This window comes from Rhagoletis zephyria, unplaced genomic scaffold (assembly GCF_001687245.7).
Source record: "Rhagoletis zephyria isolate East Lansing unplaced genomic scaffold, Rhagoletis_zephyria_1.1 Rzeph_scaffold_00590, whole genome shotgun sequence".
In the NCBI taxonomy this organism is placed as follows: domain Eukaryota; kingdom Metazoa; phylum Arthropoda; class Insecta; order Diptera; family Tephritidae; genus Rhagoletis; species Rhagoletis zephyria.
The window spans coordinates 168,886-192,526 of NW_016157674.1; the positions used below are offsets into that span (position 1 = coordinate 168,886).

General features: G+C 38.9%; 3 protein-coding genes and 1 long non-coding RNA gene across 7 annotated transcripts; 1 reads left to right on the plus strand and 3 right to left on the minus strand.

Annotated features, from left to right (window-relative positions):
• The first annotated feature begins 3,273 nt into the window (after nt 1-3,273).
• LOC108360588 (probable ubiquitin carboxyl-terminal hydrolase FAF) lies at nt 3,274-4,780 on the plus strand. Of its 3 annotated transcripts, none has more exons than XR_001847139.1 (4): nt 3,274-3,454; nt 3,509-3,769; nt 3,826-4,045; nt 4,124-4,775. XR_001847139.1 is itself a non-coding variant. In XM_017612941.1 (3 exons), exons 2-3 carry the CDS (start codon nt 4,020-4,022, stop codon nt 4,404-4,406), a joined length of 336 nt encoding a protein of 111 aa, XP_017468430.1. In that variant the 5' UTR covers nt 3,461-3,750; nt 3,826-4,019; the 3' UTR covers nt 4,407-4,780. The 3 variants fall into 3 exon arrangements, 1 of the variants encoding a protein (XP_017468430.1); XR_001847138.1 differs by having other exon boundaries at nt 3,279-3,454; nt 3,509-3,750; nt 4,124-4,772; XM_017612941.1 differs by lacking the exon at nt 3,274-3,454 and having other exon boundaries at nt 3,461-3,750; nt 3,826-4,072; nt 4,124-4,780.
• An 11,479-nt stretch (nt 4,781-16,259) lies between these two features.
• LOC108360592 (uncharacterized) lies at nt 16,260-17,951 on the minus strand. Its single transcript, XM_017612945.1, has 2 exons — nt 17,541-17,951; nt 16,260-16,985 (listed from the first exon to the last, which is right to left on the minus strand). Exons 1-2 carry the CDS (start codon nt 17,949-17,951, stop codon nt 16,260-16,262), a joined length of 1,137 nt encoding a protein of 378 aa, XP_017468434.1.
• A 297-nt stretch (nt 17,952-18,248) lies between these two features.
• On the minus strand, nt 18,249-21,443 carry ebi (transducin beta like ebi). Of its 2 annotated transcripts, XR_001847140.1 has the most exons (4): nt 21,228-21,443; nt 20,115-21,172; nt 19,080-20,058; nt 18,249-18,302 (listed from the first exon to the last, which is right to left on the minus strand). XR_001847140.1 is itself a non-coding variant. In XM_017612942.1 (3 exons), the coding sequence occupies exons 1-3, from the start codon at nt 21,283-21,285 to the stop codon at nt 19,213-19,215; spliced, it is 1,962 nt and encodes a 653-aa protein (XP_017468431.1). In that variant the 5' UTR covers nt 21,286-21,443; the 3' UTR covers nt 18,736-19,212. The 2 variants fall into 2 exon arrangements, 1 of the variants encoding a protein (XP_017468431.1); XM_017612942.1 differs by lacking the exon at nt 18,249-18,302 and having other exon boundaries at nt 18,736-20,058.
• Nucleotides 21,444-22,718: 1,275 nt separating this feature from the next.
• Nucleotides 22,719-23,501, minus strand: LOC108360590 (uncharacterized). The gene is made up of 2 exons (XR_001847141.1): nt 23,279-23,501; nt 22,719-23,206 (listed from the first exon to the last, which is right to left on the minus strand). It is a non-coding gene; the product is annotated as an uncharacterized LOC108360590 (long non-coding RNA).
• Nucleotides 23,502-23,641: the final 140 nt, after the last annotated feature.

Consider the following 23,641-nt stretch of genomic DNA (forward strand, 5'->3'; position numbering starts at 1 on the left):
AGTCCGTGATCTCTCCTATGCAACAAGCACGATGGAAACGTCTTTTACAATATCCACCACAAGGCACACCTGTGCAACCAGTCCGTGGAAAGGCTTTATCACATTTCCCACAAAAATCCTCCATAATAAAAACGAAAGAAAAGCAAATGGGAATAATCTGTGATAATTATCTGTTAAGAAACCAAGCTATTCTTCCACAATGCGACTAACTCCAATACATTCAAATATTTCACCAGTACACTCAAACCCACATGTCAAAATTTACACACGTACAGGAAACATATGTTACAACCCTACCAGACACGACTAACGCAAACTCCAAGGCACGGCCCATATTAGAGCGATACAGTATGCGATGCGATACACGATACGATACGCGATGCAATATAAAATTCGCGCAGTGCACATTAGAGCGATGCGACATACAATACGACACGCGATACCATATGCGGTGTGATAGCAAACCGTGTCGCACGGCCGATATGCATGCGATATTATGGCGCAGCGGTATCGCACGGCCGATACGCATGCGATGTTATGTCGCAGTCGTGCAAGTGTGCACAGTTTTCATCGGTTCCTACCAATTCCCACGTACTCAGCATGTCGATGTCGTGCACCGTGCCAAATACATTCAAACAAAAATTGCTATTTCACCAACACACTCAAAGCCACATGTCAAAATTTAGTTTTCGTTCAATTCACGCATATTCTTTTTCACATTGCTTCTTCTATAAAGGTTTATGTGTAGAAAAGAGACCACAATATGGAAAATTCTTCAATTTCCTTATTTATTCTTTATTCCCATTCTCGACGTTTGCCTTTTTTCAGGTGAGCTAACCTAAAATTTTAATTTAAAAGATTTTGTGAAGCCTGCGGTTGCATTTGATATAAGAAGTTTTGTATTTTTCATCAAAATTAAATAAAATTAAAGAAAAAAAAACACTCGAGGTTAAAGGCAAGTACAAAGTGATACTGAAAATGCCAAAACGGCATTTTGCTACGAGGAAACGTAAAAAAATATAAGTCTCTTTGAACTTGCTCAAGCAACTGAATTTGAGGAAATTGGTGCTACGGGAAGTGGAATAAGTGATAGTGCCTATATGGAAACACATTATACCGAATGTGTGGGTAGTGCGTCCAGTTTTAGTGATGAATATTTTGTGCCAGAATGTGAATTAGATCTAGTAGCTATGTAGAAAAAGAAAAGTGTAGAATTAAAAGCATGGGTATTACGAAACAATATTTCCAAACATCACTTAGACGAGTTGCTCCAAACTTTGAGACGTATGTATTGGACTTGCCGCTTTCCGCAAATACTCTTTTGAGTACCCATGAAGACTTTTTGTATATGGGTATTCAAAATCATTTTGATTCAGACACCTTTCACTTTTTAAATAATAAATCTGAAGTACTAAGAGATGTAAGCATCGATGGTCTTAAGCCATTTAGCAGCTCAAATCGAGTTTTATGGCCAATTCTGGGGTCGATAGTGGGTTTTAGCATGCTTCTCTGGACTTAAAAAACCAGAAAAGATCGATGACTTCATGAAAGACTTTTGCGAAGAAGTAAAAATACTAAGAGCAAGTGGCTTGTACAGCCCAATTCTGAATATTCCCGAGGTTTTCATTTCACGCGGATTTTACTTTCTCGAGAATAAAATCCTCCTATTCGAAACTGCCAGGGAGCAGCATTTTCCCCGAAAATTTGGGAGCAGGAAATTCGAACTTTTGAAGAGCTGTTTGACAGTTATTTTGACAGCTCAACTCCCGCCATTTAATCTGCGTGTTTTACACATAAAAGTGTGTTTCACATAAAAGAGTATTTCAGATTAAAGTTGTTAATAAATTAGTGCGCGGAAATTTCAAATCTGTGTTTTAAATTAAAGCTCAATCTTTTAACTACATGGGTAAGTTGAAAGATTTTTATTTAGATCGCGCATTTTCTTGTAATAACCCGAAATAAGTGGGCAAATAGGATAATGCAGCGTTTTTGCTGCATTTAAAATGCAACATTTAGCACTTTCGAACATATGTTTTCGAAGAGCGTTCATGCTATCGCATTTAGCAAATGTACATTTACGCGAGTTCGAAATCGTATGCTTTTGACAAACAGCCGTGTTCCAGTCGCTTATTCAGATCCGTATCCATTACGATAAATTCTCACGGAAAAGATAATGTGCAAAAACCCCTACTGAAAAGGAAAAATAAATTCTAAACCGAAAATTCAATACAAAAACCTGAATTGTTTTAACCATAACCGAACATTTGTTTGTGTATATATTCATTTGTCGGTGCTGCCAATTATATTTTCCACACCTAATTAGGAAACAAAACAAACAGAGTTGATCACAAATTAATCCAGATTTCTATCAGCATCATATCGATGTTGAATTTGCGTAACTTTTCTTTATCCAAATAATGTAAAATAATAAATGAAATCTCGATCGGCGATCACTGAAACGCAGCTAGCGGTTGTATACTCGAAAAAGCAATGTTGCCACTTTTTCTCATTAAACCATGTTCGAATCGTGGAAATTTTGGAAGATCACAGGGATGCTTTTAGCATTTAGATTCTAAATGCAAAGATTGAGTTGCATTTAGTTGCATTTAGATGACGAATTTTGTATGGATAAATGTACATTTAGAGTAGCATTTAGAGCTAAATGCGCTAAATGTACATTTACGCGTAAGCAAAAACAGCCCATAAGAGTACCCTTTGCTAAGTCCAGTTGCCACTGTGAATTTTGGAAGCCACATTATTAATAATCTTGTGCTCTGGAAATTTCAATATTAGTGCTAAAGAAAGTGATCAATCACTGACTTACAATAAATAAGGAGCGCTAGTTGCATAGACCTTCGGCTAGTGCTAAATTAAAATTTAGTCTTTTAACTACACATGTGAGTTGAAATATTTTGATTTCAATCGCGCGTTTTAATGTAATAAACCAAAATAACCTGTTCTGTTTCTTATTTGTTGTTTTGGACCTAAAACCATTGTGTACAAATACAAGTGAGATATCTTAGCAATAGACGTCATCCTGGGCCACAGCTGCGATCATCTGTTTTTTAGAGTTGCTTATTTTGGTCTAAAGTGCGCTTTTTTGGCCTGAGTTGCATTAAATAGTCTCTTAAAACTTGGTAGTATTTGTTGTTCAAATGGTAACATATATGCCCAAAAACTTGAAAAATATTAGATGATTGCTTTTTAAAAATGCTATTTATAAAATTTGGTTTTGATTGCGACATTAGAAATATTCAGATTATAAAAGTTTTTCACATATGTTTTAAGATTTTAAAGCTTTTAAAATGTACGGTAGAATGCAACAATGTGCTTGAATTTGTTTGCTTCTTCGTCAGCTTATTCGTTTGCAGACTAGAAAAATGGCGAACAGCCATCAAAATACTGATTCAAAATACACACAAATGGGTGCGCGCAGCAAAATTCAGCCCTAATGGTAAGTTCATTTCATCGTGCGGCGACAAGTTAAGAATTTGCGATACATTTTCAGGCGAATGTATGCGAACGTTCACCGGGGGAAGAGGTATGGGACGACAGCTGGCATGGCATCCAGACGGCAATCTGGTGGCTTTAGCATTAAGTTGTAACCGCGTTAAGATATTTGACAAAGCTGAAGGCGAGCTAATACAGTGCATTCGTCGCCGGAGAATGATGTTGCATTTCACCCAAGTGGAAATTTCTTGGTGACTGGCGGCGATGACGATACAATAAGATTGCTTGATTTATTAGAAGGTCGGCCAATTTATACACGGTAGTAGTGCACTTTAGCGGAACCATATAAAATACATTTTTTCCTGTATTCAACAGTTGCCCGTTTGGAAATCTAATTTGCATACATTTGATGCCAATTGCTCGCAACAAACAAGCCAGTTCTCAAAGAGCCCAAATTGATTTTAGTCATGCAACAGCTCCACATAACTCCGCCATAGACACACCAGTTGCTGGAGTACCAAAAAGCTGTGATGACAGTATTTTAATTGATCCACGACAATCGGTGGCATATGGAATGCGTGATGGAAATTTTCTGGTGCTTGATAGCCAATATACTACAAGAGTGAAACGCTGTGATAGTATTTTTTCTTAAATTTCCATCTTTTATTTGCAGTTACATTAAGAAGCTCATAGAGGACAGAGCGGTTGGTGAGGAAGGTGTCGAGTTACTGCTGTACTGCAACTGGGAAAATCCGCATTTCGCACGTGCTCCACTCGTATGGAATAGTAGCTTATGTCGAAAGGCTGGTTTTAGTATAATGCGGCATTCGCAGCATACCCTCACTGGCGCCGAGCCGTTGAAGAAATTTTGGATAAATAAACGTGCAAGAAATAGTTCCGATACTAGCACGTCCATATTCTTGTTAAGGGTCATCAAAAAATTCCTTGTGTTGTAAATAATAAAGGGAATGCCGGATTATACTAAAGCCAGCTTCCCGACATAAACTACTATTCCATACGAACACAGAAATATAAATGTATCTAAAACTGAATAACTCAAATCAAATTGGATTGCATTTGCATAATATACCTAATATTGGAATCTGTTTTGATCGTAAAAAATACAACTTGCAATCATTTAGATTATAGTTTTGAAAGAAATTGATTGCAATCGTAAATTATGTAAAAATTGTCAATAACAATCTGCCTAAAATTTATTTTCCCCATGTAACGGTTATAAAATACGTTAAATCCGCACTATCTGCATTAACAAAAAATATACATTGGAATATTTAAAATAAAACGATTCATATTTATTTTCTAATAAGAATTGTTTCTTAATTGAAAGTATTTAATACTAATATAATGTAGTGGTTAATGTTTAAAAATGAATTCGCAATATGTCCGCAGCTCAGGTTGATTTGAAGAAATCCGTTTAAATTTTTCGAATTACATCTACTTGAATATAGGATTGGCAGGGTTGCATACAAATGGTAGTTCCGTAAATATTTAAAATATGTTAGTTCATTCAATATTTGCATCTGGGCCAATAAATAATAACAAATAAAGCCGAAAAAAACAAAGTTTCAATTAAAACGAGTTTTTATAACCCCCCATAAAATTCCGATTAATTTTAAATACGAAAATAACGATATTTTTTCATGGAGATTTATTTTTTTAATATACCTTGTTTATACCTACACAAAAACCGGATTAGCAAAAAACCGATTGGACTCAACATATATTTCTTTACAGCATTTATCCCCCTGTCTTTATAGCGCACTCGATAAAGTCTTATTCAAAAGTAAACAAAATTGCTATTTTTAAACGACATTTTTTTAATAAATAATTTGCGCGGTTGACCGAAATGGAAACAAACAATAATTGTAATTTATTATAACAATAATACGAATTTAAAACGGGCTGTATAAAGAAAACCAGCCTATTGTCACTTCACTTTCCAATGGTGCTGATTGCTGCAAGAATTATTTAGCGATTTAGAGCATAATCAACACAATATATGCACATAAATATGTATTATTTCACAGATCTCAGGGTCAGCTTAGAAATACGTTACCAAAATTATATAAAATTTAAGTAGGAATTATTTTTATTTATAACGTAAAAGCGCTATCTGACCCAATCTGATAAGTATATTTCCCCTAAAGTTAACCCATTTTATTTAATTTGTCTCTCGTGAAAATATATATTTTATTTATAATTTTCAGATATGTACATATATTTTAAATTTTTGCTTTAATTTTTGTCTCCTTTTAATATTTAATTAGATACCTTAAGATTAAAATAAGCTTAAAACGAAACAGCACAGCAACCCTTTTTTGTTCATCTTGAGAACACAAAACCCTCTTTTGTTAAAATTCGGCGCTGCACAAAATCCTGGCTTTTATATTTTCCAACAAAATACCACTTCGCAACCCTGGATTTTCACGAAGCTTTTCATTCGGGTCGTAGTTTGGCTACTTCGGGCCATTCGGTGTTGTATGCCATATTGGCTGCCATATCGCTCACACTGTCATCGCCATATTGAACACCCTGTCAACTATCTGTCAACCCTAAGATATGTCACTTGTATTCTTCCACAATGCCTAAAACGAAAGGTTTAAACGTTTTATTCCACCAAATTTCCTTTAAATTGTAATTAACTTACATTTTTGTAGCAGTTCCCTTTTAAAATACCGGTGAAAATTCTCCCAGAATAACGAAATCAATTCTCCACCTTTTTGACATTCGTAATACCTACTTTTTTCAAGAAATACATTTTCCCTTTTTCGAAGATCGTTTAGAATAGGAGAATAGGGAAAAGAGGAAAAATCCTCAGGGAATTTTTATTCATGATAGGAGGAAAGAGAAATGACGAAATATTCTATTCTATTCAGAATCAGGCTGATAAAGGAATTCAACGTCTTTCGTCAGTGGTGTTCAATATTTTAACGGAGGAAGTGGTTGCCCAAAATGAGAGAAGAATGACCTTTTCAATGTAAATCTGCGAGCGAAGAACAGACGAATCCTTTACTTTGCGAGCAGATTTGTCGCACCATAGCCCTGAGTTCAAGGAACAGAAAAATATTTTAGAGAAAGCCGACTTCAATATGGTTTCGCAATTTCCCCTTGACTGCATGCACCTAGTAGATTTAAATAACATATCTATAACACGATAGCCTGCCAGATTTTTCATGTCGCCCTTAGGAAATTAACGTAAACATTCTACCATACAAGAACACTACGTGTTATATAACGTTTTAAGTAACGTAAATGCATGTTATACGCCCATAGTTATTTGTAACATATTTCTACAAGAACACTACCACCCCTATTCTGCAACTCTTTCGTATTCGGATTTTGATACGAATCGTAGAAATAGTATGCTGCAATCCGAATCGTATTTTCGAACTTTCGAAATTCGTAACAATGGCATGCCTAAAAACGAACGAGTAAGCTTTTTTGCGTAATTTTTTACGAAAACAATTCTGTGTCGGAGGCGAAATAAAAGATGTAAATCGATGTGTGTTTACAAGAAATATTGGTGGTGTTCATTTAAACAGATAAATTTGCCTTTCGCATATACGTATATTGTTTTCCACTGCTTTATATAAACGACCAAAACAAAATCTTTGTTGCCCCTTATCGAGAAACTTGGGTCCGGTTTAATTATTTGTACAATGATTTTCGGTTGTTGTGTCCAAACGCATAACCCGAATCCAAAAACTTTAACATACACGTGTAATCAAAGGATTCACATTTTATTTAAGATCAATTTTTCAAATTTCCTACCACTAGCTTATTAATAAACTCGGTTTTTTTGCAAATTTCGACGTGGGTTCTGCGCAAAAATACTATGGACGGCGTAGCCGGAGTGATATGCACAAGAAATGTTGTATACCTTTGACATGCGGAAGCCCCTCTTCCCCGCAACACAGAAAGGAGAATTCTACTTAGTAAGGGTTATATTTCCTAAGCGCGGCCGAAGGCAGAAGCAAGCGCAACTTTGAGAACCAAAGCTTCAGGCGTAGGAGGAGTTCTGGCTTGTGGTTCAACAATTCATTTCATTTCATTTATTAATCAATAAACAATGTGTTTACAGACTATATTACAAATTTACGCATTTACAGGATAACGCAAAAAATAAAAAATATAAGTATATACATCATGGTTTTCATAACAAATGCCTTACAAGTGTATTTATAAAATTAAGCTTGGAAGAAGAGAAATCAAACTCTAAGGAAGAAGAATAAGCATTGAATTGACATAGCACCCTCCTTAAAGGGGTGTTCAAGCCATAAACGGTTTTTGCTAAGCCAACATAAAATAATTCATTGCAACGAAGAATACGTGGAGGAACATTAAAACCAATTCTCATAAGAAGGAATGGACAATCAATAGAGCCTGAGATGATGTCAAATACGAAACACATCGATAAAAGAGTACGCCTGACAGCGAGAACGGTAAGACGGGAGAGGTTCAGTAAATCTTAGCGAGCGAAAAGCAAACCGAGCAAAAACCCTTTGAACAGATTCTAATCTGTTGATATAAATATAATGGTATGGTCTCCAAATAAACACCGCGTATTCCAGCCTAGAACGAACAAAAGACCTATATAAAAAAATTTGAAAGTATAAGGATCGGAAAACGTAGAACAATTACGACGAACAAATGCCAACACCGCAAACGATTTAGAAATAATAAAATTGATGTGAGTGGTAAAGCTAAGCTTGGTATCAAAATATACCCCCACGTCCTTAAATTCACAAATTGACTTCAGCGGCACATTTGAGATACAGTAGGAGGTAGGTACCAGTCTTAATAACTTAGCATAGGAGGTATAATGACATTTACTAATATTAAGGAATAGACAATTACGCATACACCAATTGCATAAGTTGTCGAGCTCAGCTTGGAGAGTTAGTGAATCTTGCGGGCAACTAATTTCATAATAAATCTTCAGGTCATCAGCATACAGGAAGAAGTTACATTTAGAGAAACAAGAGGAAATATCATTAATAAAGAGCACAAATAATAAAGGACCCAAGATTCTACCCTGGGGAACACCTGAGGAAGCAATGAACGAACGGGAAGATACATTTTCAATTACGACAACACAGCGCCTGTTACTTAGATACGATATAATCCACTTCAAGAAAGCAGAGTGGAAGCCTAGTCTCGCCAGTTTCGCTATCAATATACGGTGAGATACCCTATCGAAGGCCTTAGAGAAATCCGTGTAGACGGCATCAATTTGGAATCCCTTTTGAAAGGTTGCAAAACAGTCCTCCGTAAATACCGCTAAGTTAGTTACCGTTGATCTGCCCGGGATAAATCCATGTTGATTAGGACATAACACGTGCTTAGTAGCACAGTATATTTTGTCTTTCACGATACATTCGAACAGCTTAGAGACCGAAGTGAGCTTGGAAATCGGCCTATAGTTCGCTATATCATTTTTATTACCACTTTTGAGAATCGGCGTAATGAAAGCCAGTTTCCAGTCGTCGAGAAACATCCCATCAGCCAATGACATATTAAATATATGTCTCAAAGGCTCGATAAGAGAGGGGCAGCTTTTAAACAAGATAACTGAGAGGCCATCGGCGTCAGTATTAGTGGAATACTTTAAATCACTTATGCCATTAACAATATCCTCATAAGACAAAAATAAGTTACCGAAGTTGAGAGAATTATTTGAGTCTAAAGAAAGGTCCTCAGGAACAACACTATCCGGGTTATCTAAAATAAAATTGGACGAGAAAAAGTCAGCAAAAAGATTGACAGCATCCAAAATAGACTTAGCTGAAACACCATCTAGTTGAACTGAAGCGGGAATATTTGAGCAATTCTTTTTCGACTTTATGTAACTCCAGAAAAACTTAGGATTTCTTTTTATGTGACTTTCAACATTGTCTATGTAATGTCTATATGAAGATTTATTCAGCTTGTTAAATTTAGCTCTATAAAGCACATAACGTTCGCGCAGATTAGCGTCGTTTGAGCGTTTGAACTTTTTGTAAAGCTTGTTCTTCAAATTCCTTAGACGTTTGAGCTCTTTAGAGAACCAAGGGAGCTGAAGAGTTTTAGGGCCGTTTGCACCATGTCTAGTTAACGCTAACTGGAGGTACATCCTTCAGTTAAGCACGTTAACTGCTTTATCGNTCCTTAGACGTTTGAGCTCTTTAGATAACCAAGGGAGCTGAAGAGTTTTAGAGTATAATTGTGGTATATTTTTTAGACAAACATCGTAAACGTTGGACTTAAAAATATTGAAACAACTAGTTACATCCTTCTTCTCAAACAGCTGAGACCAATCTAAAACCAATAAATTATTATTCAACTCAGTAAAATCACATAGAGAGTAATTAAAAGCTACCCTCTGGATGCCAGTAGGTAACTCAAAAAATTCAAAAAATTCAATTTCCAACACTAATGGAGTATGGTGCTGATTTGGAGGAGAGATGTAACTAGATGTATTCGAAAGCTTAAAGTTAATATTGTAGCTAACAAAAATCAAATCCAAAATTCGGCCTAGTTCGTTAAAAAAACCATTGACTTTACATAATTCAATGCATAGCAGATTATCAATAAAATATGATTCCAAAATACTATTAACGTTAAATGGAGTAAGAAAATTATTATTATCTAAATAGCTCCAGGAGATATTGTTTAAGTTAAAATCGCCTAGAACGCAGAGTTGACTATCACCTATTTTCGCTTGAAGTTAAGAATGTTGTCAACATGGGCCTTATACAAATAATCAGAGCTGCCCGGTGGAATGTATGACACACAAATGTATAGCACACCACATGCGCCCTGNAAACCCATAATTTTCTTCAAACAAACAAACACATGATGAGTGTTTCTTTTTCTTTTCCACTTTGTTTTCCTTCATTAAGCTATCTTCGAAAAACAACTGATAGCTGGCAATAGGTTTGTTCGTCGAAAATCCAGCAAGAATTATCCAACACTCAAAATATCAGAGTAAGAAAAAATTCCCTCAAATTCTCTCTCATGTTGAGAAACTTGCAAATTTATGCACCAACGCAAATTTGCAGGAATTTGCAAGTTTCCCTGCCAGCTGGTATCCACGGTTGCATACAAACATAAAATTTTTTTATAGAATTTCTAAAATTCTTTCGGATGGCCAAAAACAGGATATGCATGTATATTTCTTGTTGTTCTGACTTTCTTTAATACAATACATTTCCATTTTTTCATCGTACTAGCTGTCGGGTTTCTTAAATCGACTCTGGTTGCGATTGCATTCCGATTGCGAATACAATTTTTTTCAGCCGAGTTACGTTCAAATCATTGGAATTAACTAAATTAATTATATCAACAATTATTNCAATACATTTCCATTTTTTCATCGTACTAGCTGTCGGGTTTCTTAAATCGACTCTGGTTGCGATTGCATTCCGATTGCGAATACAATTTTTTTCAGCCGAGTTACGTTCAAATCATTGGAATTAACTAAATTAATTATATCAACAATTATTTACTTCCTTTTTTCATAAAAAAATCGCTCGTGTTTGTACATTTTTAAATTTAACGAACTTATTTATTCAAATTATTGTAGACATAAATGCAACCATGCGCCACAACCACATGTTTTTCGTGTTTGCAAATTCTTGCTGGCAAAATTTTTTCCAGAAAGAATTTGCAACTTCTCTCCAAGAGAACTGTCAATTTGCTCTCACAATTTTTGAGTGTTGGATAATTTTTTGGTCTGCACCAACGCGATTTGGGCAAAAATCGTGATAATTCGTACAAATTCGTACAATTTTTTTGCTGGACGAACAAACGTAATGCTGCACATGTTTCCGCAAGGGTTGCTGCATGTGGATTTTTCGTTTTACTTCGCAGATGCTTTTTCATAAATCGGAAACTCAAAAAAAAAAATTTTATCATTTTATAACCATGTTTGTTCTGACGGCATTTGAACCCGGACCCTCCTGGAAGTTAACAAATAGTGACAAGCATCTCTGCGCACTGAGCTACAGCCACGCATTTAAATGTGTGTTCAAATGTTCACTTTGCATCAAGGCCAGACCCATGATGCAAAAATACAAGGTGGTATCAGTTGTGGCAGCTCGATTTGACACTGCCTTAGCTGAGTAGAATAAGAAGAAAAATGGGAAGAAATGAATACCCATTTGGTGGAAAAATATAAAATTTCATATTTTCTTCTAAACAAAATTTGCTTTTTTTTTGTAGTATATTCGCAATGAAATGAAATAAAATAAGATATAAAACCTTTTTGAGAAAACAATACAAATCCGCGTTACTTAACACGTTATATAACACGTAGTGCTGTTGTAGGGCGCTTTTCAGACTTTTAAGACTTAAATATTTACTTAAGTACGAGATTCAACTGTTAAATTTATTAAATTAATTACTGTTAAATAATTAAATGTCAGAGATTACTCAAAATATAAAAATGTCCTTATGAAACACACTCTTCTTCACAGTTGCCCAATCGCCCAAATATGAAACTTGCGCCTATAGATGAGTACCCTTAATGACTGATACTACCTGTTCAATGTACCTTAATTACAAATAAGTACTACGATGGCTGAGTATGTGATCTGTAGTCGTTGGTTCATGTTGCACTGATAACTTCAGTGACTTTCAATATCTTTAATATTAGTGGTGCGGATAAATAGCGTTTGCGGGTTTATAAGCAGGGAAATTAAGTGGATTACCTCGGATTAAAAATGAAACACGTCCAATTTGCTTAAATCCATTTAATAGAAGGGAAGTAGAAAGGACGTCAAGTTTGACAGCTTACAAACAGTGCTGCCAAACCAGACATACGCTTAAGGTCTAATTGCAAATAGCGTATTAGGCGCGAACATACCGGCCGCCTCGAACGGCTGTTCAAAACTTACTTTAAAGGCATGTATATGGTGATTCTACATTGAATATTTACATCGAAAAAATATCAGTATTCGTCGGCACGAGCGACAACTTAGCAATAGGTCGCAGCAGCTCTCCTTCGGATGTCCTTAAGTTGACGACACGAACGCGATCATCAACACCGGGGTGACTGTCAAGAACACGGCCGAGCTTCCATTTCGTAGGCGGTGCGTTGTTGTCATGGACAATCACCACATCGTCCCTTTGTAAGTTTTGCGTTGGACGAAACCACTTCTTGCGTCGCTGAAGGCTCACGAGGTATTTGTCTCGCCATCGCTTCCAGAAATGTTGCCTTATCGCTGTGATAATTTGCCAACGTTGATGGAGCGTCCCTTTAAAAACTTCCAAGTCAGGATCCGGTAGGCCCTTCAAAGGTTCGCAAATTATAAAATGGCCTGGTGTTAGCACTTCAAAATCGTTAACGTCAGAGGGTATCCAGCAAATAGGTGTAGAATTCACACAGGCCTCAACCTCCGTTAGAATTGTAGCGAGTTCTTCGTAAGTCGAAAGAGTGGAGTCCAAGGCACGCTTGAGGTGGTATTTGATGCGTTTTATCCCAGCCTCCCATTAACCGTCCATGTGTGGGGCGCTTGGTGGGCTAAAGTACCAAGTAGTTTGAGCGTCAGCAAAGTAACTCGTCAGCTTGTCGTCACCGATGCATAGTTCGAATGCAGCACGCAACTCCAAAATTGGTGCCATTGTCTGAATAAACGTGTTGACAATGCGCTCTTCGATTTTGTAAAGCGCTTGAAGGCGGCGATAAAACTAACAGAAGAGAGGTCTCCGGCCAATTCCAAGTGCATTGCACCTGTGCTCATGCATATGAAGGAGCATACGTACGCTTTCGTTGACTTCGCGCCTCTTCCATGCGTAAATTTTATATTGTACGGACCGGCAAAGTCGACTGCACTTTTAAGAAAACATCGTGTACTCGTAACACGACTCGACGGTAGGTCAGACATATGTTGTTGCAGCGGTTTGCGATTTAGTCGTTTGCATCGTACACAGTGACCGTATATCCCTCGAACGAGATTTCGGGTGCCAGGGACCCAGAATCGGCGTTGAATGGCTGCTTGCATCATTTGCGGTCCGGCGTGCAACATAATGATGTGGATTTTAGCGGCGATAACCTTTGCAAGTGACGAGTTCTTGGGCAATATCATCGGGTGTTTGATATCGTTTGAGCACGATGCGTTCTTAATGCGTCCTCCTACCCGAAGAATACCTTGGGAGTCTAGAAACGGTTGAAGACGAACGAGGCTGCTGCGCAAGAGTATTGGTTTCCTCGACCTGCAATTAGAAATTTCTTGTGCGAAAACGTTACATTGGGAGCACCTTACCAATACGAGCTCAGCTTTGTTGATTTCTGTTCTGGATAACGGCCCCAATAGCCGCGCGGCTGCATTTGACTAACGGGCGTATACGCGCGAGTTGTTGACGAAACGAATCAAATAGGCGGTAATTCGTTTGAGTTTATTGTATGAGTGAAATCTGGTTAGTAGATCCCATTCATCGGCGGATTGCGCAAAGTGGGAGATGGCTTTGCTGGACTTCAGTTCCAGCTCTGTTGTGCGTTGCGTAGAAGTTTGAACCCAAAACCGGTCACGCTCTCGAAGCCAGGTTGGCCCGTGCCACCATAAGGGATGAGTGACGAGTTGTGAAGGCGTGATGCCTCTTGAGGCACAATCTGCAGGGTTGTGTTCGGAGGCAACGTGTCTCCAGTGTGCTGATGGTAAGACCTCTTGTACGTCGGCGACGCGATTCGCCACGAACACTGACCAGCGGTTTGGATCTCCTTGCAGCGACGCTAACGCTACCATTGAGTCGGTTCACGCATACAGCCTTTCGAGTTTGGCGCCAAAGATTGATTGCACCTGTCGAACTAGCTTCGCACCCAGATGTGCCGCACATAGTTTCAACCGCGGCAGCGATGCAGTTTTCAAAGGAGCGACCCTTGTTTTCGCAGCGATCAACACTACGTTCACATTGTCGTTGGAAGTTAGTGTTCGACAGTAAACAGCGGCTGCATACACAGTTTCGGAAGCATCTGTGAAGACGTGGAACTCAGCATCTGCAATGGAACTAGTGCCAATCCAGCGACTTAGTTTAAGCGACGAAAGTGCAGCCAGCTCCTGTCAGTGAGTCAACCATTCGACAGCTACGCCAGGTGGTACCAACTCGTCCCAGTCCACATTCGATCGCCAAACCTTCTGCAGCCATATTTTGGAGCGGATTGTACAAGGGGCGATTAGTCCAAGCGGGTCAAATATTTTACTCGAGTCGGAGAGGAATACACGTTTTGTTAGCCTTTTCGGCTCGTCCAGATTAAATGCGATCGAAAGGGAGTCGTTGTCTGTATGCCAGATACAGCCCAGAGTGCGGATATCATTTCCGTCAGCCAGCAGATGAGATGTTTGCTTCGACACATGCGGTATTTGATCTCTTAACGGTTGGAAATTCGTTGCCCACTTTCGGAGCTCGAAGCCGCTCTAAGAGAGCACGAGAGAAACATCCCTTTGAAGCGATGATAACTCATGAAGCGAATCCGAACCGGTAAGCAAATCATCCATGTAGAAGTCGGATCTAACGACTTCAGCGGCCTTCTGATAAGCGTTGCCTGCATACAATGCTGCGCGGTGTAGCGACTTCACGGCGAGGTGCGAAGCGGCGACCACCCCATAAGTCACCCTTAGAAGGCGGTAGTCACGCAATGGCTCTGAAGAGTGTTCACACGCCACACAATACGTTGGTAGTCAATATCCTGCTCAGAAACGTAGACCTGCCGATACATTTTCTCGATGTCAGCAATAAGACCGTAGCGATGCGTGCGAAAGCGAATCAATATTGAGAAAAGATCTTGTTATAGCTGAGGGCCAACCATTAGAGCGTCGTTCAGTGAATGGCCGGACGATGTCTTCATGGACGCATTAAACACAACTCTAAGATTAGTAGTGGCACTCGTATCCTTGACCACTGCATGGTGTGGCATGTAGTAGGTAGCTTGAGTGGCTGGACCAGCTGGCTCCATATGACCCAAGTCGACAAGCTCTTGCATAAACTTGCTGTATTCATCATGAAGGCGCTTGTTGGCGACGAACCTCCTTTCCATCCTGCACGAACTGCTGCGTTTCGAGATTCACCAATCGGAACTTCCTTTTTAAGCGGCAAGCGTACTATGAAGCGACCATCTTCCGCACGCTGTGTTGTATTGTCATATAACTTTTCACAATAAAGCTCTTCAGCCGTGTAAAACTTTCTCGGCGGCAGCTCCTCTAGTTCCCACAACTTGGTGAGAAGTTGCGTTAGCTGAGTGTCACAGTGCAGCGTTGAGATTGAAGTAGGTTGCCTTTGTGAGGGAGTAGCGTTTCCGAACAACACCCAACCAAACGCGGTGTTCTGAGCCATCGGAGTGCCGTTTTGCCCCTTCTTCAGGCCCTCAAGCAAAAACTTGTCCATCTCATCCATGCCAATCAAAACATCTATTGGCCCAGGCTTGGAGAAGTTTGGATCAGCAAGCGGTAAATCACGAGTGTGTGGCCACGGTGACGCGGGTACAGCAGTGGTTGGAAGGTCATTAGTAATTTTTGACAAAATTAGCGTACACACTTGAAAGTTTGAGTTTAATGACCGCGGAGCTACACGCACCTTGACTTCTCCCTTGGTACGACCTCCTTGGATTGAGCCAATACCTGTAACGCATGCCGATGATGAGCTTCTGGGGAGATGAAGGCGTTGGACGCAGGATTCAGTGATGAACGAAGCATGTGAACCATTGTCGAGTAGGGCCCGTGCGGGTTGCCAACGACCAGCGTGGTCTTCCAAATAAACTTCAGCGGTGGCCAATAAAATAATGCATTCAGCATCAGCATAATACGACGTAACATTTACGGTTTGTCCGGTTTGGTTGTTAAAGCTAGCGTGCAGTAGCGAGTGATGTCGACGTTGGCATATGCGACATGATGATGGACTGCGAGATTTTGTGATGACATGCCCTTACTAAGGCAGTTTAAGGAGGCACCTTGAGCCTTTATGGTTGTTAGCTTGGGCTTTGCGTCGAGCTGACTGAATTTCGAACAGGAATATATTCTGTGCTCACCTTTGCAGTACGTACAGGCAGCTGCTTTAGCGCTATCTGACGATGCCTGACTCTGTGGTTCGGTTTGGCCGCACGTTGTATGAAGAACGTTCTTTGCGGTTGTCCTTGCGTTGTGAGGAACTGCTGGCACCATTTCCAAAGACCGCGTTCGAGTTTCGAGAAAGTCACGTGGCGCGGCGAATGTCGGCAAATCGTCGGCTACAAGCGATAACTCCCATTGCTTGCGAGTCTCGTATGCTAATTTCGACACGGTTAGGTGGACAAGCCAGTCATCCCAAAACTCAACCGGCCGCCCGAGTGCACGTAGCGCCCCAACATGCTGCAAGGTTAAATTAAGCACATGTTTGATGGCCTTAGCAGAGTCCTTTGCTGCTTTTTCATTCGACGTTAAAGCTTTTATATGGCTGTCTACTATGACCCGCATGACCTTGTAGCGTGAGGTCAGTAAGTCCCAGGCCTCACTGTAGTTGCTGTCACTCACTGCTAAACAGCTTACCAACTCCAGTGCTTCGCCCTTTAATCAGTTGCGGAGATACTTAGTCTGTTCCTTTGAACTTCGGACTAAAACCTGTGGAACTGTCAAACTACCATTTTACGCTCTCAAATGAGAGTAAAAGGAGAACAGATGCAGAAGTCCATAGGAACGCAAAAAGCACTATTTCCTGTAAAAACGTCAGACGGTTTGTTTACATGTCATTGGTACTACACTGATTTGGCTGAAATATCACTAAATAATTATTAAAATCTATACATATTCAAATATTTCGTTGTTTACTTCCATTTTTTAACAAATATAAGGTTCTTTGCTTTCACCGCTTTCTGTTTTTGTTTGCACATGTAAATCAGCTGATCGTTTGACACTTTTCATGAACTTACAGGAAAAAAAACTCCGGACTAAATCCTGTAACTTCTGACTAGGAACAGTTGCTCAGTTACTCTCTCAAATGTGTTCCCACTTACAGGTTTTATGTCAATAGGAACGACTTCCTGTAAGTTCTGACTAAATCCTGTAAACCGGACTGCTATTGGAACAGACTAACTGTATGTTCTGTCCGTCCGTCAGACTTGCATTGGAATTGACGAGCGAACAAAAGGCGTCATGAAAGGTGAGCCATTCGGTGGGATCGCCACTAAATGATGGTAGCTGCAGCTTCGGAAGCGGCACAGGTGCTGGCGTAGTTTGAGTGGCTTGAGGAGTAGGTATCTTGAGCGGAGCAGTAAGGCGTTTGAAATTCGCCTTGGCGATAGCATACCACTCCTCGCCTTGAATGCGAGATTGCTCCTCCATCTCGACGTTTTCTTCGCCGCACGAGAGCTCTACCTCTTGTTGGGCTTCACAAAACCGTCCCCATTGTTCCTCCAACAACTGTAAGTATGTAGATACAACCTCTACGTCGACTGAAAGCTCATCAGATTTGCTCGATTGCAAATAGCGTTTTATTGCTTTTAAAGCGGAATCGCGAACTTTAAGCGGCGACATTTTGCAGATGCGGTAAAATTTTGTTATATTAAAATAACGCGGTGTGGACTGTATACAACGAAAATATCGCGGTATTCGGGTTGAAGGAACACTTTGGTGCGGATAAATAGCGTTTGCGGGTTTATAAGCAGGGAAATTAAGTGGATTACCTGGGATTAAAAATGAAACACGTCCAATTTGCTTAAATCCATTTAATAGAAGGGAAGTAGAAAGGATGTCAAGTTTGACAGCTTACAAACAGTGCTGCCAAACCAGACATACGCTTAAGGTGTAATTGCAAATAGCGTATTAGGCGCGAACAATTACTGTTACACATATGAAAGTGCTACAAAAATACAGAATACATAGACTAACAGCCAGTTTCACCAAACTGTTTAAGTGGAAATTAACTTTAATTTACTTTTGTATTTAATTCTCATTTAAATAATTTTCAGTTTCAATAAACTATTTATTTAAGTGAGTAAAAAGTGGTTGTAAAACAGACTAGGCCAGCGAAAGCTTTGATTTGTACTGAGAGCTTTTGAAAGCTTTGGCACGCTGTGTTGTAAAAGCAGGGTTGGTATACAAGTAAGCAGCAGATACACAATGATCAGGTGATTAAACGTGTAACACCTCTGAGTGTGGTTATTCTGATTTAATTTTTATTTAAGTGAGGAGCATAGGTCACTTAAATCGAAATTAAAATTGATTAGTGCAACCAAAAATTCGAAAATTAAAGTAATTTTCACTTACAGCCAGTTTCACCAAACTTTTTAAGTGGAAATTAACTTTAATTTAATTTTGTATTTAATTCTCATTTAAATAATTTTCAGTTTCAATAAACTATTTAAGTCAGTAAAAAGTGGTTGTAAAACAGACTAGGCCAGCGAAAGTTTTCCTTTGTACTTAGAGCTTTTGAAAGCTTTGGCACGCTGTGTTGTAAAAGCAGGGCTGGTATACAAGTAAGCAGCAGATACACAATGATCAGGTGATTAAACGTGTAACACCTCTGAGTGTGGTTATTCTGATTTAATTTTTATTTAAATGAAGAGCATAGGTCACTTAAATCAAAATTAAAATTGATTGGTGAAACCAAAAATTCGAAAATTAAAGTAATTTTCACTTAAATAATTTGGTGAAACTGGCTGTTAATATTGTACTTTGAAATCTGTAAGAAAACAGATAGATTTTAGGTTCAGATATTTTGATTCGCAAATAAAAACAAAGAATTGTACTGCTTTTGCATAAAATAATTGCTCAAAAGCCCAATAAGTAAATATTTTTAGATTTTTCTCAAATCTAAGACGAAAACACTTCCATCAGATGCACTGGCTCCCACTTTAGTACCTTTGGAGTTCCAACACACTTCGAATATTCCTCCCGTGCCTTTATAACTGTGTACCAACTGCCCGGACTGGGTACTCCAAATGTGCACGCACTTATCGAAACTCCCTGAAGCTAAATATTTGCCATCAGGGCTGAATGCAACGGAATACACTGGTTCCGTATGCTTCGTAAGCGTATGTATGCAACTGCCACGTTCTACATCCCATAATCGTACAGTCGAATCAAACGATGCAGATGCTAATATCAGGTTCGTGTTCGGATTTTGTGTACCCGGACCAGTAGGAGACCATTTTATTGTGTAAATTTCTTTTGAATGTGCTTGCAGGTCATGACAACATTTATCTTGTTTCATACTCCAAATTTTCAGAGTCATATCGTCCGAGCAAGAAGCAAGTAAGTGACCCTGTGGACACCATTTTATAGCATTCACCTCGTTGGTGTGCCCTTTAAATGTTTTAATTGGCACATCTGAACCCAACCGGCAGACATGAATACGCTGATCCGTACTGCATGAGGCAAAAGATACATTAGTCTGCCAATCAACATCAAGTGCAGGAGCATTATGAAAAGAAAATTGCTGAGTGCATTGCCCTGTGGAAGCGTCCCAAATAATGGTTGTTTTATCTACGCCAGCCGAGAGAATAAAGTTGCCGCGTTTATTCCATTTTAATGCAAATATTGGGCCTTTGTGCTGCCCTAGTGTCGATGCTAAGCGGCCATCGGTTTTCCAAATTCTTGCGTACCCATCATAACTGCCGGTGGCCAACAAAGTGCCATCACACTAAAATATACATTAAAAATTGAAAAATGAAAAATCAGTAATTTTGCACAACTCACGTTCCAATCTAAAGACGTTACGTCCTTGTTGCTGGGAACTTCAGCACCACCCTTTTGAATACAATGCCGCAATACCAATTGATTGGGGCTAGAAGTTGCGTCAGACATATCCCAAATACGCGCGGTACTATCACCAGAACCACTTGCCAATAAATCACGACTGGGGTTCCAAGCGCAAATGAATACCTCGCTTTCATGCCCGCGCAAAACAGTAGCTTTGGAGGCTGGTATTTCAATACTTTGATCAATATCCATGGGCTCTACAGCTCCTGCCACTGCTCCACTATTAGAAATTTGAATCTGTGTCATGGCATCAGAAGTAGAATTTGTATTAGTTGTGCTGCCAGTGGCCGTTGTTGTGGCACCACTACTGGAAATATTTGTGCTTGTTGTTACTCCAGTTGTTGCAACACCAGCAGATGCCGTTTCGTTTACATTGGTATTAGCTGCAGCATTATTGTTGTTATTGGCAGTAGCGCATTGTGTAGATTCGTCCGTGGAAATTGAGCTGCCGGTTGTTCCTTCAGTCCCATTTGCCTTCTTATTTCCTGTAACAGTGGTGTCGGCACCTGTGCCAGCTGTAGAATTGGCCGCTGCTGTTGATGTGCTCGCTGTCCCTGTATTACCGGCAGATGAATTTGTATTTCCATCTGTTTCATTCGAGTCTATAGAAGTCGTTGCAACTCCACTTGCAGTTTGCTCATTTGTTGTAGCTCCAGCTGGGTTGCTTTCAGCTTTAACTTCTGCTTTTACCGCACTACTTGTTGTAGTGGCTGATGCAACAACACTACTACTGTCGGCACCCGCTTTACCTGGCTCCGACTTTACGGTTGGTGGTTTTGGCGGTTTTACTTCAGGCATAACCGCATCTATTAGACTGAGCCCTTCAACAGGTCGCCCAATCTCACCATCTTCGCCGACACTCCACTCGACTTCAGTATACATTAGACCTTTTTGAAGGATAGTTAGAAGGGCAGCTGGCGGAACCAATGCGCCATTTATGTTGCTCTGTGAAATATGTGACTCAACGCCAAATACAAAAGCCGAATGCACGAAGCCTACAAAATATTTAATATTATTTATGGAAAAGCAAGTTGTTTGCGATAACCATACCGGACTCTTGTAGGTATCTGTATACTAAAAAATTCACTTCATCGCTGGAGAAACTCATATTTGCAAATAAGAGCTCACTGGTCCTCGACCTGTATTTGTATACCTCGCTCGTTGATTTTTAAACGCCGGAATCTAATTAACTTATTATTTTATTTTCCTTCAATAGTATTAAGATCAGGTAGTTTCTTCGCCCGTAGTGATGGAGAACTATGGGCTCTGTCACACGGTCAGTAATTATCACGTTATTTGGATCGCGATCCATACTGATGGATTGATGGATCGCGCACGAATGCTACATGTTCAATATTTATCGCGTCAGAATTTGCATAATTTTTGTGCTGAAAGCTTATTATGACGCAAGAAAATATTTTTATTTTGTACGTATAATTTACAGATAATGCATTCCACAATTATTTTAAAATTTCCAATGTTAATTAAAATTTGTTTTGCAAGATTTTAAGCCCCGAGAGCGAAGGCAGAGCCGATGTTCGCATTATGAGAGTAAAAGATGTACTGACGAAATGTATGGATCTCGTTTTGAAAGTGCTACACGTTCAATATGTATTGATGGTATTGCGATCCGCGATCCAGATTTCAAAATTTTTAAAAATGTTGCGATATGGATCACGATCCATCAATACTGCATGCTACACCATCAATAAATATCGCGATACTTGGATCACGTCAATAAATACTGAGCGTGTGACAGTGCCCTATCGATGAAGCTATCGATAGTATCGATGGTTTCATATTAGGTTTATATAGTATGAGTTATCTGCGAATAATTATATTACGGATAAAATTTTATTCGAATAATTATCTAAATAACAATTTATTCGAATAATGCCCAACTCTGTTGGTTACTATACAAACCTATTGTTTCCACTATCAAATTTTTCTTAGCACTATCGATAGTTTTATATTTTAGGGCGTGTGTGAATCGGTAACAAAGTTCTATAGGGAAAGCTGTTGAATAATATTTTTACTATGGTGTGACAGTTTTGCCAATCTGCTGTGTGAAATGAAATCTTTTTTGACAGCAGTAAATTTTTGATGACCGCAGATTTATGCGCAATAAACTATTACAAATTTAGTGAAATTAATATTTTAAGAAAACATCTACCATCATTGATTGCAGTTCATCAACTTACGTTTGTTTGCGAAAAACTACACACAGCAGCAATCTTTGCAACTGTCAATATTTTCTATGCATTTGTGAAAAATTTCACTAGCCTCATGGGCTACTTAAATTTTATTCACCTCAAACTTGTCAAAAATTTACTTGCCGCGAACTTTGTTACCGATTCACACACGCTCTTAGGGCCTGTGCCAATTGATAGAAAAGTTCTATGGTGGAAAAACTTTTTACTATGGTGAGAAAATTTTACATTTCTGCTGTGCCAATTCGTAACTTTTTACTGCTGGAAATTTTTGACAGTTGCTTTGATGCACAAGAAGACTATCGAGTTTGCTATTTATAAAATGCAGCCATTATATAGAAAATATTTGCCTTTGATGATTTCAATTCTTCTGGAACTGAAATCCATGCATTTATTAGACCTTTTAGCAGTAATATTAGAAATAAAAAACACGTCAAAATCGTCTGGTAAGTGTGTTCACAAAAATGTTTAAACCGGGTACAATTGTTTCCAATAAAAACATATGTCGTTTTAGGGTATTATGTATATGCAACAAGACGTTTATTCCAAAATACTAAGCAGCATTATGAACGGCGATAACAAGACTACAAAAATGTATCTTAGGTTGTCCTCTGCTTCGTTTCGAAAAATTGTAACTCACATTCCCAAAAAGCGCCACGGATGGTCAGTGGAGTACGAAGTCATTTGCTTAATAAAGTCTTCAAATTATTTATATTCTTACTCACTTCCAGCCTTGGTTGCTGTTGGCGTTCTTTGAACTGAACCAAACATCCTTGTCAATGCGCTTTTCCAGAAGGATTCTGCGTTCTGAACTGCTCCCTGTAAAATAGTATTTTTAATTAAACAAATACATAACGCCTTTTCATATGTAAATCTGAAATTAAATCTTACAAGTTATATAGCTTTTCATTATTTTTTTTGCCGGCGGGACCATGTTCTTTTATTTCCACTCGCTTTTGTTTTCTTTAATTTATGTGTATACGTGCGTTGTTCGTTCCTCTTCTTGATAATGCTTGCTGTCAAATTTTTCACTAGCCCTGCCGTATCAAACATTTTTATTCACCTCATAGCTGTCAAAAATTTACTATCCAGAGAACTTTTCTATCAATTGGCACAGGCCCTTAGATGCGATCCCGTACGAGTAGAGCTGTCAAACTATCGATAGTCAAGTCCATCGATGTTTTACGATAGTCTTAAGGGAAACTATGGATAGTATCGTCCCATTTCATATGTTTTTCTAAACCCATTTATTTT